The following is a 14187-nucleotide window of genomic DNA, read 5'->3' as shown; positions in this document are numbered from 1 at the left end:
GTGTTGTAGCTAATATACCCTGTCTGAGACTGTAGCTATAGTGTTGTAGCTATAGCGTTGTGGCTATAGTGTTGTAGCTATAGCGTTGTAGCTAATGTGTTGCAGCTATATACTGTTGTAGCTATAGTGTTGTAGCTAATGTGTTGTAGCTATACTGTTCTTGCTATACCACCTCCCTCGTAAATTGTAATCCTCCTGTCTTCCCTTTTACCCTGCAGATGGACCCAGACAAGACTAAGAGCAGTGGAGACAAGTTCCAGGTGGACAATGTCTCAGATAACGCTATACTCTTGTAAGTAATCCTCAAACAACTGCCACTGGGTCGTGGTCTGGTATTTCTCATTTAAGTTTTTTTTTTTTTCATCTCACCAACATTGTTATGGCAGTAAAGTAGTTAAAAACATTAAAACATTTCACGACAGACCTGATGAAAACAGAACATTTTGTCGGCAAACTTTCCAAAATGTCGACAAAACAAAATACGCTAGACAAGGTGGGTTCTTTTTGTGTTTGTAAAATGAATAATGTGATAAATTGCAGTGGATACTCCTTTATGTGCAAATATATGATATATATATATATATAGAACCGTCATATCGGTAAACATGGAGTCTCTCGATATGTTGTGATAAACTTTACAGGGTGGTGAAAGTGTACTGATGAGCTTCATGTACCTTTCCAATAAATATTGAATGTTTTATTCTGGTGACATGAAGATCGATGCTCGACTGCCATTTGGGAAATTTAAAATGATCTCAGTCTTTCCTAGTCAGAATAATAATCTCATTATGTAGAGTATACCCTGGATGAGACTGTATCTGCGAGCTGATGGCAAGAGGACACAGGGATCAATATCAGAGTAGACACGTTCGCTATATAACACAACATTCATTGTGTCAAAACCATCAGTAAAGTATATATTTTTTTAATTTTATGTGGTACATTTGAATTTTACTGCAAAATTCATTTTTATGTGCACTAGGTCATCATGCACTTTTATCTACAATTGTTGTTGTTGATGGAAGCAGATCTCTAGTGGGAAAATTGTTTTCATGCAGATTGTAGAATATTCTCATGAAAATCTGTCACCAATTGGATGGAAACCTAGCTAGTGAGAGTAACCTATATACAGTGGGGCAAAAAAGTATTTAGTCAGCCACCAATTTAAGTGCAAGTTCTCCCACTTAAAAAGATGAGAGGCCTGTAATTTTCATCATAGGTACACTTCAACTATGCCCCTGGAGCCAATCAGCCGCAGAGCCACGCCCCTAGAGCTGGTCAGCCACAGAGCCACGTCCCTGGAGCCGGTCAGGGAAAAAAATCCAGAAAATCACATTGTTGGATTTTTAATTAATTAATTTGCAAATTATGGTGGAAAATAAGTATTTTTTTTTCTCATTTTGTCTGTCATAGTTGAAGTGTACCTATGATGAAAATTACAGGCCTCTCTCATCTTTTTAAGTGGGAGAACTTGCACAATTGGTGGCTGACTAAATACATTTTTGCCCCACTGTAAATGACAAAAGAAACTAGATACTACCAACTGCCGTTGTGTCTTATCCCTGTCTTTGCTCCATCCCAGCAGGAGGAGCAACCAGAGGCAGTGACCCCCACTACAGAGCTGGAGATGGACAACATGGACACCTTCCTGGAGAAACTGCCCCCTACTGGCAAGATGAAGAAGACCGAGTCCCTCATCATCCCTTCCAACAGGTGGTAAATACTGGCTAACTCTTTCAGTTAATCTTTCAATGATTCCTCGCATATTATCTCTTCCTTCTCAAGCGTATTGGAGGAGACGGTCCACGGTCCTCTCTTAGACCTTCTCATCCAGTGTGTTTTTGAGGAGGTGAGAAGACAGGATGCAAGGAATCGAGGAAAGATGGATTGAGAAAGAGCCTCTGATTCCCTCTCTCAAACCTCTGCTAGATACTCTAGCTATATCTTCTCACCTTCAGCTTGCTTCAGTCCGTGCACCTTGGTAGTGTTGCAGCTAGAATAGGTGGCGACAGCATTTATTTTTCTCTCCAATCCACTCTCAACATCTCTCCAGTCTTCCATCTCCTGGGATGGACCCAGAAAGATAACTGGTCCACAATGTCTCAACATCTCTCCATTCCAGCCAAACATGCTCTCTCGGGTCTGGTATTTCTCAAAGTTTTTTTTTTTTATCTCACTCAACATTGTTATGGCAGGATATTAAAAACTGGTCCACTCTCAACATTTCCAGACCAGCCGAAACAGAACATTTTGGGATTAACTTAAAATGTCGACAAAACAAAATACGCTAGACAAGGTGGTTCACTTTGTGTTTGTAAAATCTAATCCGTCCAGCCGTGGACCATGCTCTCTGGGATTATTAAAGTATAAAGTATGACCGTCCATCTAAACATGGAGTCTCCGTAGTTGTGATGCTTTCTGGGATTATTAAAGTTCATAACTGGTCCACTAAATATTGAATGTTTTATTCTCCATCCAGATCGATGCTCACTGCTCTCTGGGAAATTAAAATGATATCTTTAGTCGAATAACTGGTCCACTCTCTCTCCATCCAGCCGACCAAGTTCTCTGGGATTATTAAAGATGACACGGTCCACTCACAACATCTCTCCATCCAGCCATCAGTAAAGCTTTTTAATTATTAAAGTATAACTGGTCCACTGCAAAACATCTTTCCGTGCCAGCCATCATGCACTCTACGATTGCTGTTGTTGATGGAAGCCGGACCATTGGGAAAATTTTTTCATGCAGATTGTAGAATATTCTCATGAAAATCTTCACTGGGATTAAACCTAGTATGACCCATGCTCTCTGGGATTATTAAGATGAGGTCCACTCTCAACATCTCTCCATCCAGCCGACCATGCCCTCTGGGATTATTAAGAGCCACGCCCCTAACTGGTCCACCACAGAGCATCTCTCCGTCCAGGGAAAAAAAATCCAGACCATGTTGGGATTATTAAAGTATAACTGGTCCAAAATCAACATTTTTTTCCAGCCGACCATGCTGTCTGGGATTATTAAAGAAAATGGTCCACTCTCAACATCTCTCCGTCCAACCATTTTCTGTAAATGACAAAAGAAACTAGATACTACCAACTGCCGTCCATCTCCCTGTATTTCTCCATCCAGCCGGAGGATGCTCCTGGGAGCTTACACCTTCCTGGAACATCTCTCCATCCAAGATGAAGAAGACCGAGTCCTTCTCTCTGGGATTATTAAAGGTAAAACTGGTCCACTCTTTCAGTTAATCTTTCCGATTCCAGCATATTATCTCTTCCTTCTCAAGGATTATTGGGAGACCGGTCCCTCTCTTCAACATTCTCCATCCAGTGTGTTTTGGGATGATTAAAGAAACATTAAGAGCCTATGATTCCTTCCAAACTCTTCTTCTTCACCTTCAGCTTGCTTCAGTCTGGGATTATTAATATAATAATAATAATAATAATAGGAGAGAAGCAGGCGCTTTTATCATCACTTTATTTTGGGAAGACAGAACCATGCTTTGGGATCTAATTCTCAACATCTCTCCGTCCAGCCGACCATGCTCTCTGGGATTATTAAAGTATGACCGGTCCACTCTCAACATCTCTCCAAGCCGACCATGCTCTCTGGGATTATTAAAGATGTCCTGAGGCTTAATTAATTTTTTTAAACGTTAAAAAGCATTTTTTTGCGGCATCGGGGTAGCATACACAAACGTTTTGGCTTTAACAGCCTTCTTCATGTCGTAGGTTCCTTGCTCTTGAGAATTCCCTCGCACCTCCCAACCTTTTGTCTTCCATAATTTCTAGCTCAAACACCACATGTCCTTCTCTCTTTTTTCCAATTGAAGAAACAATTGCTCTTTTCCCCCTCTTTTTACTGGTGGGAAGACATAACTTTTGGTGGGAAGACAGAACTTTTGTCTTTCTGAGCTAATATCCTGGAATTTTGTAGTTTAACATGACTCAGACCAGAATCATTTGGGTGGCAACTCCCTAACCTGCATCCCCCCTAGAGCCGGCCCTGCCCTCTACTCATTTAGGGTCACACCTCTCTACCTGTGTCATTCCATACTCCCTAATTCAAATCCATCATCTTCCTTTCGCTTCTCCTCTACCTGAAGAAAACAAGCCCCCTTCCCTCCCTTCTGTCCTCACTTTAGTGTTCTGGTGTCTTCTCCAGGCAAGAAGCTAAATTGGCAGGGAGGAGAGGGAGAAGTACTTCCCTAAAGGAGCGCCAGCCCAACAGACCACAGAATGAGAGAGCCAACAGCCTGGATAACGAACGCTTGCTCGACACACGCTGCCATCTACAGGTAGGAGGAGCACACTGCAAGCAAACCCGATCAGTGGCTGTATGTATCAAGCATCACAGCGTAGGAGTGCTGATGTAGGATCCGTTTTGCCTTTTAGATCACAATAAATAACATTACTAGATTAGCACAGTGAAGCAGAGGGGTTGTAGAGCATGCTGGTCTATAATTCTCTGAGAAGCTCTGTCTCTGCGGTAGCCTCATTGTTAGAAAGGTGGGCCGGTAATCAGATGGTTTCTGGTTTGAATCCAGGGGAGAACAACTGCCCCCTCTCATTGAAGCCACGGTAGTTCAAGGCCGACTGCGGTACTGCAGGCATTGTTTGCAGAAAACAAGATGCCCCATTAGAGTGAATGGAAAAATGTCAATCTTCGTGGGAATAAAAATATGTTTTGAAGACTATCATGGTACAAATAATTGCTTCTAATACACCAGATGTATGTCCTTGAACTAATAATTTTTTTAAATCAGAAGAAGTTGTAAGGATAATTTAGTTGCTAATACAGCCTGGCTCTGTGGCTGACCGGCTCCAGGGGCGTGGCTCTGCGGCTGATTGGCTCCAGGGGCGTGGCTCTACGGCTGATTGGCTCCAGGGGCGTGGCTCTGTGGCTGACCGGCTCCAGGGGCGTGGCTCTGTGGCTGATTGGCTCCAGGGGCGTGGCTCTACGGCTGATTGGCTCCAGGGGCGTGGCTCTGTGGCTGACCGGCTCCAGGGGCGTGGCTCTGTGGCTGACCAGCTCCAGGGGCGTGGCTCTGTGGCTGACCAGCTCCAGGGGCGTGGCTCTGTGGCTGACCAGCTCCAGGGGCGTGGCTCTGTGGCTGACCGGCTCCAGGGTGCGTGGCTCTGTGGCTGACCGGCTCCAGGGGCGTGGCTCTGTGGCTGACCAGCTCCAGGGGCGTGGCTCTGTGGCTGACCAGCTCCAGGGGCGTGGCTCTGTGGCTGACCGGCTCCAGGGGCGTGGCTCTTCCAGTGTCTGTGATGAATTTCTATTTCGATGCACAATAATAATTTTTATTATTTTCTATCTATTCTATAAGTGTATTCCCCCTCCCCAGATCCCCAGGAAGACTGTGTATGACCAGCTGAACCACATCCTGGTGTCTGATCACCATCTACCCGACAGCATCATCCTCATCAACACATCTGATTGGCAGGGCCAGGTAAGAGACAGAAAGGGATATACAGGAAGTGACAGGTTAGTAACCCCTCTCTGGTCTCTCTCCATGACAACCAGAAGGAAAAACAACAGATAGAATTATGAATTACTAAACTTCTCTTCACACCCTCGTATTCTCACATTCCCACATATTTTTCTCTGTCAATTTCTTTTTTTAATTTTCCCTTTCTCAAACTGTTCGCTTGACTGCAAACAATGCCTTCAGGGTGTCTTCGTTACTTCCTGTTGAATGGGGAACGAGGGAGAGCTCGGTTTGTTGTTTTGGAAAGTCTATTGAAGAAGTTTGGTTACTCGCTATCTACATTTTGAGTTTAGATCCCGTGACGTGGTTAGCATCAGTTGCTGGGACTCAAATCAAATTAATTTATAAAGCCCTTCTTACATCAGCTGATATCTCAAAGTGCTGTACAGAAACCCAGCCTCAAACCCCCAAACAGGAAAAACTCCCTAGAAAGGCCAGAACCTAGGAAGAAGCCTAGAGAGGAACCAGGCTATGAGGGGTGGCCAGTCCTCTTCAATCAAATCAATTGCTGGTCGGACTCCCTCTTGTCATTTGTGTGTCTTAATGATTTAATCAAACAGTGCGCTTAAAGCATCAGACAAGCTCAGTGAATATAGTTGATTTGATTAAAACACATACGATGTGTCAATATATGGGAAAAATACATGTTTTAACATTTCAACCATATGATTGGTCGAAGAACAGATTACTCTTGGTCAACAGATTTTTTTTTTATAGTCGGGGACATCACCCATTGGATGCAGTGATCACAATATAGTGGCTATATCCAGGAAAGCCAAAGTTCCAACAGCTGGGCCTAAAATAGTGTTTTAAGAGATCATACAAAAGATTTTGCCGTGACTCTTATGTGGATGATGTTAAAAACATTGTTTCGATTAATAAAGGAACATCTAGAATCTGCACTTGATGAATTTATGAAATTGCTCCTTCCAATTATTTATAAACATTTACCTGTTAATTAAGAAACGGACTGTTAGAACTGTTGAGGCTCCATGGATTGATGAGGCATTGAACAACTGTCTGGTTGAAAGAGATGGGGGCAAAAGGAGTGGCTAAGTCCGGCTGCACATCTTTCATCCAATCAGATGGCTTATTCATCACAAAACCATTTGATGTTGCCAATTATTTAAGTGATTACTTTGTTGGCAAAGTGGGCAAACTTAGGCAGAAAATGCCAACCACTAACAGTGAGCCATCGTACTCATGCATAAAAAAAAACTATAATGAAAGCTATGAATTTTGTCAAGTTAGTATGGGAGAGGTGGGAAAAATGATTGTTATCGATCAATAATGACACACCTCCTGGCATTGACAATTTAGATGGAAAGCTACTGAGGATGGTAGCTGCTACTAGAGCCACTCCTATCTGTCATATCTTTAATCTGAGCCTAGAGGAGGAAAGTCTTTGTCCTCAGGCCTGGAGGGAAGCCAAAGTAATTCCACTACCCAAGAGTGGTAAAGCTGCCTTAACTGGTTCTAACAGCAGACCTATCAGCTAGCTGTCAGCTCTTAGCTGTTGGAAAAAAATGGTGTTTGACCAAATACAATGCTATTTCTCTGTAAACAAATTAACAACAGCATGCTTATAGAGAAGGGCACTCAATATGTACTGCACTGACACAAATGACTGCTGATTGGTTGAAAGAAATTGATAATAATAAGATTGTGTGAGCTGTACTTTTAGATTTCAGTGCAGCCTTTGACATTATTGACCAAAGATATTATTGAGAATAAACTGTTGTTGAGAAAATGTGTGTCAAACATGTAAAGTGAGGTGTACCACAGGGCAGCTCTCTAGGCCCTCTACTCTTTTTCTATTTTTGCCAATGACCCGCCACTGGTATTAACCAAAGCATGTGTGTCCATGTGTGCTGATGATTCAACCATATATTAATACAAAACATGTCAGTCTCTCTTGGCTAAGAGTTGAGGAAAGGCTGACTGCATCTCTTCTCCTTTTTTAAAAATAAGAAACAATGTGTTGGAAATTCTAAATTGCTTGCGTCGTCAATTTACACACAGCACTGACACACACTTACCCCACCAGACATGCCACGAGGGGGTCTTTACATTTTTTATTTTTTTAACCTTTATTTCACTAGGCAAGTCAGTTAAGAACAAATTCTTATTTTCAGTGGGTTAACTGCCTTGTTCAGGGGCAGAACGACAGATTTTTACCTTGTCAGCTCGGGGATTCGATCTCGGTTACTAGTCCAACGCTCTAACCACTAGGCTACCCTGCCAACCCGGTCCCCAGGTCCAAAACAAATTCAAGGCAACACCTCTCCTCTATGTGACCTACATGTTGTGAGTGTGTGCTGACATGTATGCGTAACTGATAAGATGCACACACACACACTACATGTCAATGTTTTTAAACGTGTATAAATTGTAAAATATTTTGACTGTCAATGTCTTCTCCGTTCTCTTGTCAGTGTCTTCTCCGTTCTCTTGTCAATGTCTTCTCCGTTCTCTTGTCAATGTCTTCTCCGTTCTCTTGTCAATGTCTTCTCCGTTCTCTTGTCAATGTCTTCTCCGTTCTCTTGTCAATGTCTTCTCCGTTCTCTTGTCAATGTCTTCTCCGTTCTCTTGTCAATGTCTTCTCCGTTATGTGTCGGACCCCAGTAAGACAAGCTTTCACCATTTGGCCGTCGACTAACGGGGATCCTAATAAAAACTTTAAAAAAATAATAATCCCCCCCCCATCTGTTTTTTTTTCTCTCAGTATCTGTCAAGTGTTCTCCAGAACCAGCACCTCCCAGTGGTGTGTACCTGTACTACAGCAGACATCCAGGCCGCCTTCAACACCATCGTCTCACGCATACAGAGATTGTAAGCCTCACACCCATCCCTCTCTTTCTCTTCAGTCATTGTAGTACACTAGGATTCAGATTTCTGAAAAGCTGTACTGTAACTAAATTAACCAGTTACAGATGCAGCTACATTCAATTAACGTCTATTGTGTACATCGAATGCAGGAATCGGGTTAACTACCAAAGACATATGGGGAGTCAGCTTGGCCTATACAATAACAATACAACAATAACAGGACATGAGTCTTATTGCCATTATCCTCTTGTGTGTTTCTGTTGTGTCTTATTGCCATTATCCTCTTGTGTGTTCCTGTTGTGTCTTATTTCCATTATCCTCTTGTGTGTTCCTGTTGTGTCTTATTGCCATTATCCTCTTGTGTGTTCCTGTTGTGTCTTATTTCCATTACCCTCTTGTGTGTTCCTGTTGTGTCTTATTTCCATTATCCTCTTGTGTGTTCCTGTTGTGTCTTATTGCCATTATCCTCTTGTGTGTTCCTGTTGTGTCTTATTGCCATTATCCTCTTGTGTGTTCCTGTTGTGTCTTATTGCCATTATCCTCTTGTGTGTTCCTGTTGTGTCTTATTGCCATTATCCTCTTGTGTGTTCCTGTTGTGTCTTATTGCCATTATCCTCTTGTGTCTTATTGCCATTATCCTCTTGTGTGTTCCTGTTGTGTCTTATTGCCATTATCCTCTTGTGTGTTCCTGTTGTGTCTTATTGTCATTATCCTCTTGTGTCTTATTGCCATTATCCTCTTGTGTGTTCCTGTTGTGTCTTATTGTCATTATCCTCTTGTGTGTTCCTGTTGTGTCTTATTGTCATTATCCTCTGTCTTATTGTGTCTTATTGCCATTATCCTCTTGTGTGTTTCTTATTGTGTCTTATTGCCATTATCCTCTTGTGTGTTCCTGTTGTGTCTTATTGCCATTATCCTCTTGTGTGTTCCTGTTGTGTCTTATTGCCATTATCCTCTTGTGTATTCCTGTTGTGTCTTATTGCCATTATCCTCTTGTGTGTTCCTGTTGTGTCTTATTGCCATTATCCTCTTGTGTGTTCCTGTTGTGTCTCGTAGCTGTAACTGTAACAGCCAGACACCCATCCCCATAAAGATAGCTGTGGCTGGAGCCCAGCACTACCTCGGTGCAGTCCTCAGGCTGTTTGTAGACCACCTCTCTTACAAGACTCCTGATTGGCTGGGTTACATGAGGTTCCTCATCATACCACTAGGTGAGTTTTTGTTGGGCCTTTCATAAAGTTATTCAGAACCCCTTTTGTGTTCTTTTTTTTATTGCCACATTAATGTTAGGTTAGGTACAGCCTTATTCTAAAATTGATTTAAATTGTGTTTGAATACTTATGTATATAAGGTATTTCTGTTTTTATTTTTTATTTTAATAAACATTTCTAAAAAGCCTGTTTTCACTTTGTTATTATTTATTTTACCTTTATTTAACCAGGCAAGTCAGTTAAGAACAAATTCTTATTTTCAATGACATCCTAGGAACAGTTGTTTAACTGCCTGTTCCAGGGTCAGATTGACATTATCCTCTTGTGTTTCAGCTCGGGATTTGAACTTCCAACCTTCCGGTTACAAGTCCAACGCTCTAACCACTAGGCTACCCTGCCGCCCCATAAAGATAACCACTGGCTGGAGCCCAGCCCCTACACTCTGCAGTCACTAGGCTACCCTGCCGCCTCTTACACTCTGACCACTAGGCTACCCTGCCACCTCTACACTCTAACCACTAGGCTACCCTGCCGCCTCTACACTCTAACCACTAGGCTACCCAGCTGCCTCTACATCTAACCACTAGGCTACCCTGCCGCCTCTACACTCTAACCACTGATTTAACATTCTAACCACTAGGCTACCCAGCTGCCTCTACACTCTAACCACTAGGCTACCCAGCCGCCTCTTCTAAAAAGCCTGCCGCCTCTACACTCTAACCACTGGCTACCCTTTATTCTACACTCTAACCACTAGGCTACCCTGGCGCCTCTACACTCTAACCACTAGGCTATTTTCAATGACACACTCCAACCACTAGGCTACCCTGCTGCCTCTCACTCTAACCACTAGATTTGTACCCTGCCACCTCTACACTCTAACCACTAGGCAACCTTCCGGTTACCTCTACACTCTAACCACTAGGCTACCCTGCCGCCTCTACACTCTAACCACTAGGCTACCCCCCGCCTCTACACTCTAACCACTAGGCTACCCTGCCGCCTCTACACTCTAACCACTAGGCTACCCAGCCGCCTCTACACTCTAACCACTAGGCTACCCTGCTGCCTCTACACTCTAACCACTAGGCTACCCTGCTGCCTCTACACTCTAACCACTAGGCTACCCTGCCGCCTCTACACTCTAACCACTAGGCTACCCTGCCACCTCTACACTCTAACCACTAGGCTACCCTGCCGCCCCTACACTCTAACCACTAGGCTACCCTGCCGCCTCTACACTCTAACCACTAGGCTACCCTGCCGCCTCTACACTCTAACCACTAGGCTACCCTACCTCCTCTACACTCTAACCACTAGGCTACCCAGCTGCCTCTACACTCTAACCACTAGGCTACCCTGCCTCCTATACACTCTAACCACTAGGCTACCCTACCTCCTCTACACTCTAACCACTAGGCTACCCAGCTGCCCAGCCGTATTGTGTGTAGAATGATGAGGGAAAACAATTATGTAATCCATTTTAGAATAAGGCTGATGTGGGAAAAAGGACGAGGGTCTGAATACTTTCCTTTCATTCATGTTTTAATTCATTCAGACATTACAGTTTTTGGAAGTTACTGTATAAATGTACATTGTTTTAAATGACACATTTCTATATACATGCTTTTCTAACGGTTCTTATTGTGAATAATGTGTCGTCTATTCTTTGTTTCTATTCAGGATCTCACCCAGTTTCCAAGTACCTGGGTACCATTGACTATCGATACAACAGTTTATTCCAGGACACTGCGTGGAGTGACCTGTTTTACAAGCCAGAAGCACCAGTCATGAGTACGACAGACACACACACACACACACACACACACACACACACACACACACACACACACACACACACACACACACACACACACACACACACACACACACACACACACACACACACACACTAAACACACACAAACCCACTACACACACACTAAACCCACTACACACACACACCACACACCACACACACACACACACACACACACCCACTACACACACACACACACACACACACACACACACACACACACACACACACACACACACACTACAGTACAACAGTTTACTACCGGATGTATCGAGGCCGCTGTATATAGCTAGCCTGGTTACAGATCTGTTGGTGCTATCATGAGAACAGATCTGGGATCAGAACAAGGAGTTGATACTATAACCAACAGATCTGGGATCAGAACAAGGAGTTGACACCAACAGATCTGGGATCAGATCTGGGTTGATATCATATAGAACAGATCTAGGATCAGAACAAGGAGTTGATATGATATAACCAACATATCTGGGATCAGAACAAGGAGTTGATATGATATAACCAACAGATCTAGGATCAGAACAAGGAGTTGATATGATATAACCAACAGATCTGGGATCAGAACAAGGAGTTGATATGATATAACCAACAGATCTGGGATCAGAACAAGGAGTTGATATGATATAACCAACAGATCTGGGATCAGAACAAGGAGTTGATATGATATAACCAACAGATCTAGGATCAGAACAAGGAGTTGATATGATATAACCAACAGATCTGGGATCAGAACAAGGAGTTGATATGATCTGGGATCAGAACAAGGAGTTGATATGATATAACCAACAGATCTAGGACCAGAACAAGGAGTTGATATGATATAACCAACAGATCTGGGATCAGAACAAGGAGTTGACACCAACAGATCTGGGATCAGAACAAGGAGTTGATATGATATAACCAACAGATCTGGGATCAGAACAAGGAGTTGATATGATATAACCAACAGATCTGAGACCAGAACAAGGAGTTGATATTATATAACCAACAGATCTGGGATCAGAACAAGGAGTTGATATGATATAACCAACAGATCTGGGATCAGAACAAGGAGTTGATATGATATAACCAACAGATCTGGGATCAGAACAAGGAGTTGATATGATTGCACCAACAGATCTGAGACCAGGCATAGCTATTGCGAAAACAGAAGAGTACCAGAGTCCTCGTGTTTATGTGTCCTGTAAACTGTAGAAAGAATTTCTTCTTGTACGACAATAAATAAATGCCATCAATAAATCAACCAATCCTGTCATGTGGTGTACAGTGCAGGAGAGTCCAGACGTGGTTTCCAGGGTAACCCAGTATATGGTCGGGGCCAACGGAGCTCACCAGCTCCCCATCGCTGAGGCCATGCTCACATACAAACAGAAGAGGTAAGGGCAACGTGTATACACACACACACACACACACACACACACATTTAGTTATCTCACTTTATGGGCGGAATTTTCGTTTTGCACAAGTAATGTGCTGTTAAATGCAAAAGTTACCACATCTCATAATCTGGCAGCGTGATTGAATTTGAAACTTTTCTTTAACAGTGTGGACTATAAAGAGGCGTAGTGCTGTGAACAAGGATTTGCCCCCTTCCTGATTTTCTCTATTTTTGCATGTTTTTTTGACACTGAATGTTTGTCAAATCTTTTATTTTTCATTTTTACCACTTTTTCTCCCCAATTTCATGATATCTAATTGGTAGATACAGTCTTGTCCTGTCGCTGCAACTCCCGTACGGACTCGGGAGAGGTGCCAAGCGTCCTCCGAAACACAACCCTGCCAAGCCGCACTGCTTCTTGACACACTGCTCGCTTAACCCGGAGGAAACACTGTACACCTGTCAGCGTGAATTGCGCCCCGCCCACCACAGGAGGTCGCTAGAGCGTGATGGGACAAGATCATCCCGGCCTTCCAAACCCTCCCCCGTTACCCGGACGACGCTGGGCCAATTGTGCCAATTGTCCAACCAAACACTTCCTGTAGTTATTGACCAACCAAACACTTCCTGTAGTTGTTGACCAACCAAACACTTCCTGTAGTTGTTGACCAACCAAACACTTCCTGTAGTTGTTGACCAACCAAACACTTCCTGTAGTTGTTGACCAACCAAACACTTCCTGTAGTTGTTGACCAACCAAACACTTCCTGTAGTTATTGACCAACCAAACACTTCCTGTAGTTGTTGACCAACCAAACACTTCCTGTAGTTGTTGACCAACCAAACACTTCCTGTAGTTGTTGACCAACCAAACACTTCCTGTAGTTGTTGACCCAACCAAACACTTCCTGTAGTTGTTGACCCAACCAAACACTTCCTGTAGTTGTTGACCCAACCAAACACTTCCTGTAGTTGTTGACCCAACCAAACACTTCCTGTAGTTGTTGACCCAACCAAACACTTCCTGTAGTTGTTGACCCAACCAAACACTTCCTGTAGTTGTTGACCCAACCAAACACTTCCTGTAGTTGTTGACCCAACCAAACACTTCCTGTAGTTGTTGACCCAACCAAACACTTCCTGTAGTTGTTGACCCAACCAAACACTTCCTGTAGTTGTTGACCAACCAAACACTTCCTGTAGTTGTTGACCCAACCAAACACTTCCTGTAGTTGTTGACCCAACCAAACACTTCCTGTAGTTGTTGACCAACCAAACACTTCCTGTAGTTGTTGACCAACCAAACACTTCCTGTAGTTGTTGACCCAACCAAACACTTCCTGTAGTTGTTGACTCAACCAAACACTTCCTGTAGTTGTTGACTCAACCAAACACTTCCTGTAGTTGTTGACTCAACCAAACACTTCCTGTAGTT

At 43.2% G+C, this 14187-nt stretch overlaps 1 protein-coding gene across 1 annotated transcript in view; it reads left to right on the top strand.

The window, feature by feature from the left end:
* Positions 1-14187, top strand: part of pacs2 (phosphofurin acidic cluster sorting protein 2) — a 122665-nt gene that overhangs the window by 89598 nt on the left and 18880 nt on the right. Inside the window, exons 9-16 of the mRNA XM_052485368.1 lie at positions 219-292; positions 1534-1716; positions 4168-4300; positions 5354-5458; positions 8223-8329; positions 9383-9537; positions 11221-11331; positions 12642-12750. Of these exons, the coding sequence (XP_052341328.1) occupies positions 219-292; positions 1534-1716; positions 4168-4300; positions 5354-5458; positions 8223-8329; positions 9383-9537; positions 11221-11331; positions 12642-12750 (977 nt within the window). The remainder of the gene's footprint in view (positions 1-218; positions 293-1533; positions 1717-4167; positions 4301-5353; positions 5459-8222; positions 8330-9382; positions 9538-11220; positions 11332-12641; positions 12751-14187) is intronic.

Source organism: Oncorhynchus keta, chromosome 29 (genome assembly GCF_023373465.1).
Source record: "Oncorhynchus keta strain PuntledgeMale-10-30-2019 chromosome 29, Oket_V2, whole genome shotgun sequence".
Taxonomy (NCBI): Eukaryota; Metazoa; Chordata; class Actinopteri; order Salmoniformes; family Salmonidae; genus Oncorhynchus; species Oncorhynchus keta.
The sequence above is the reverse complement of the archived record's forward strand: the minus strand, read 5'-3'. Positions and strand labels throughout refer to the sequence as shown.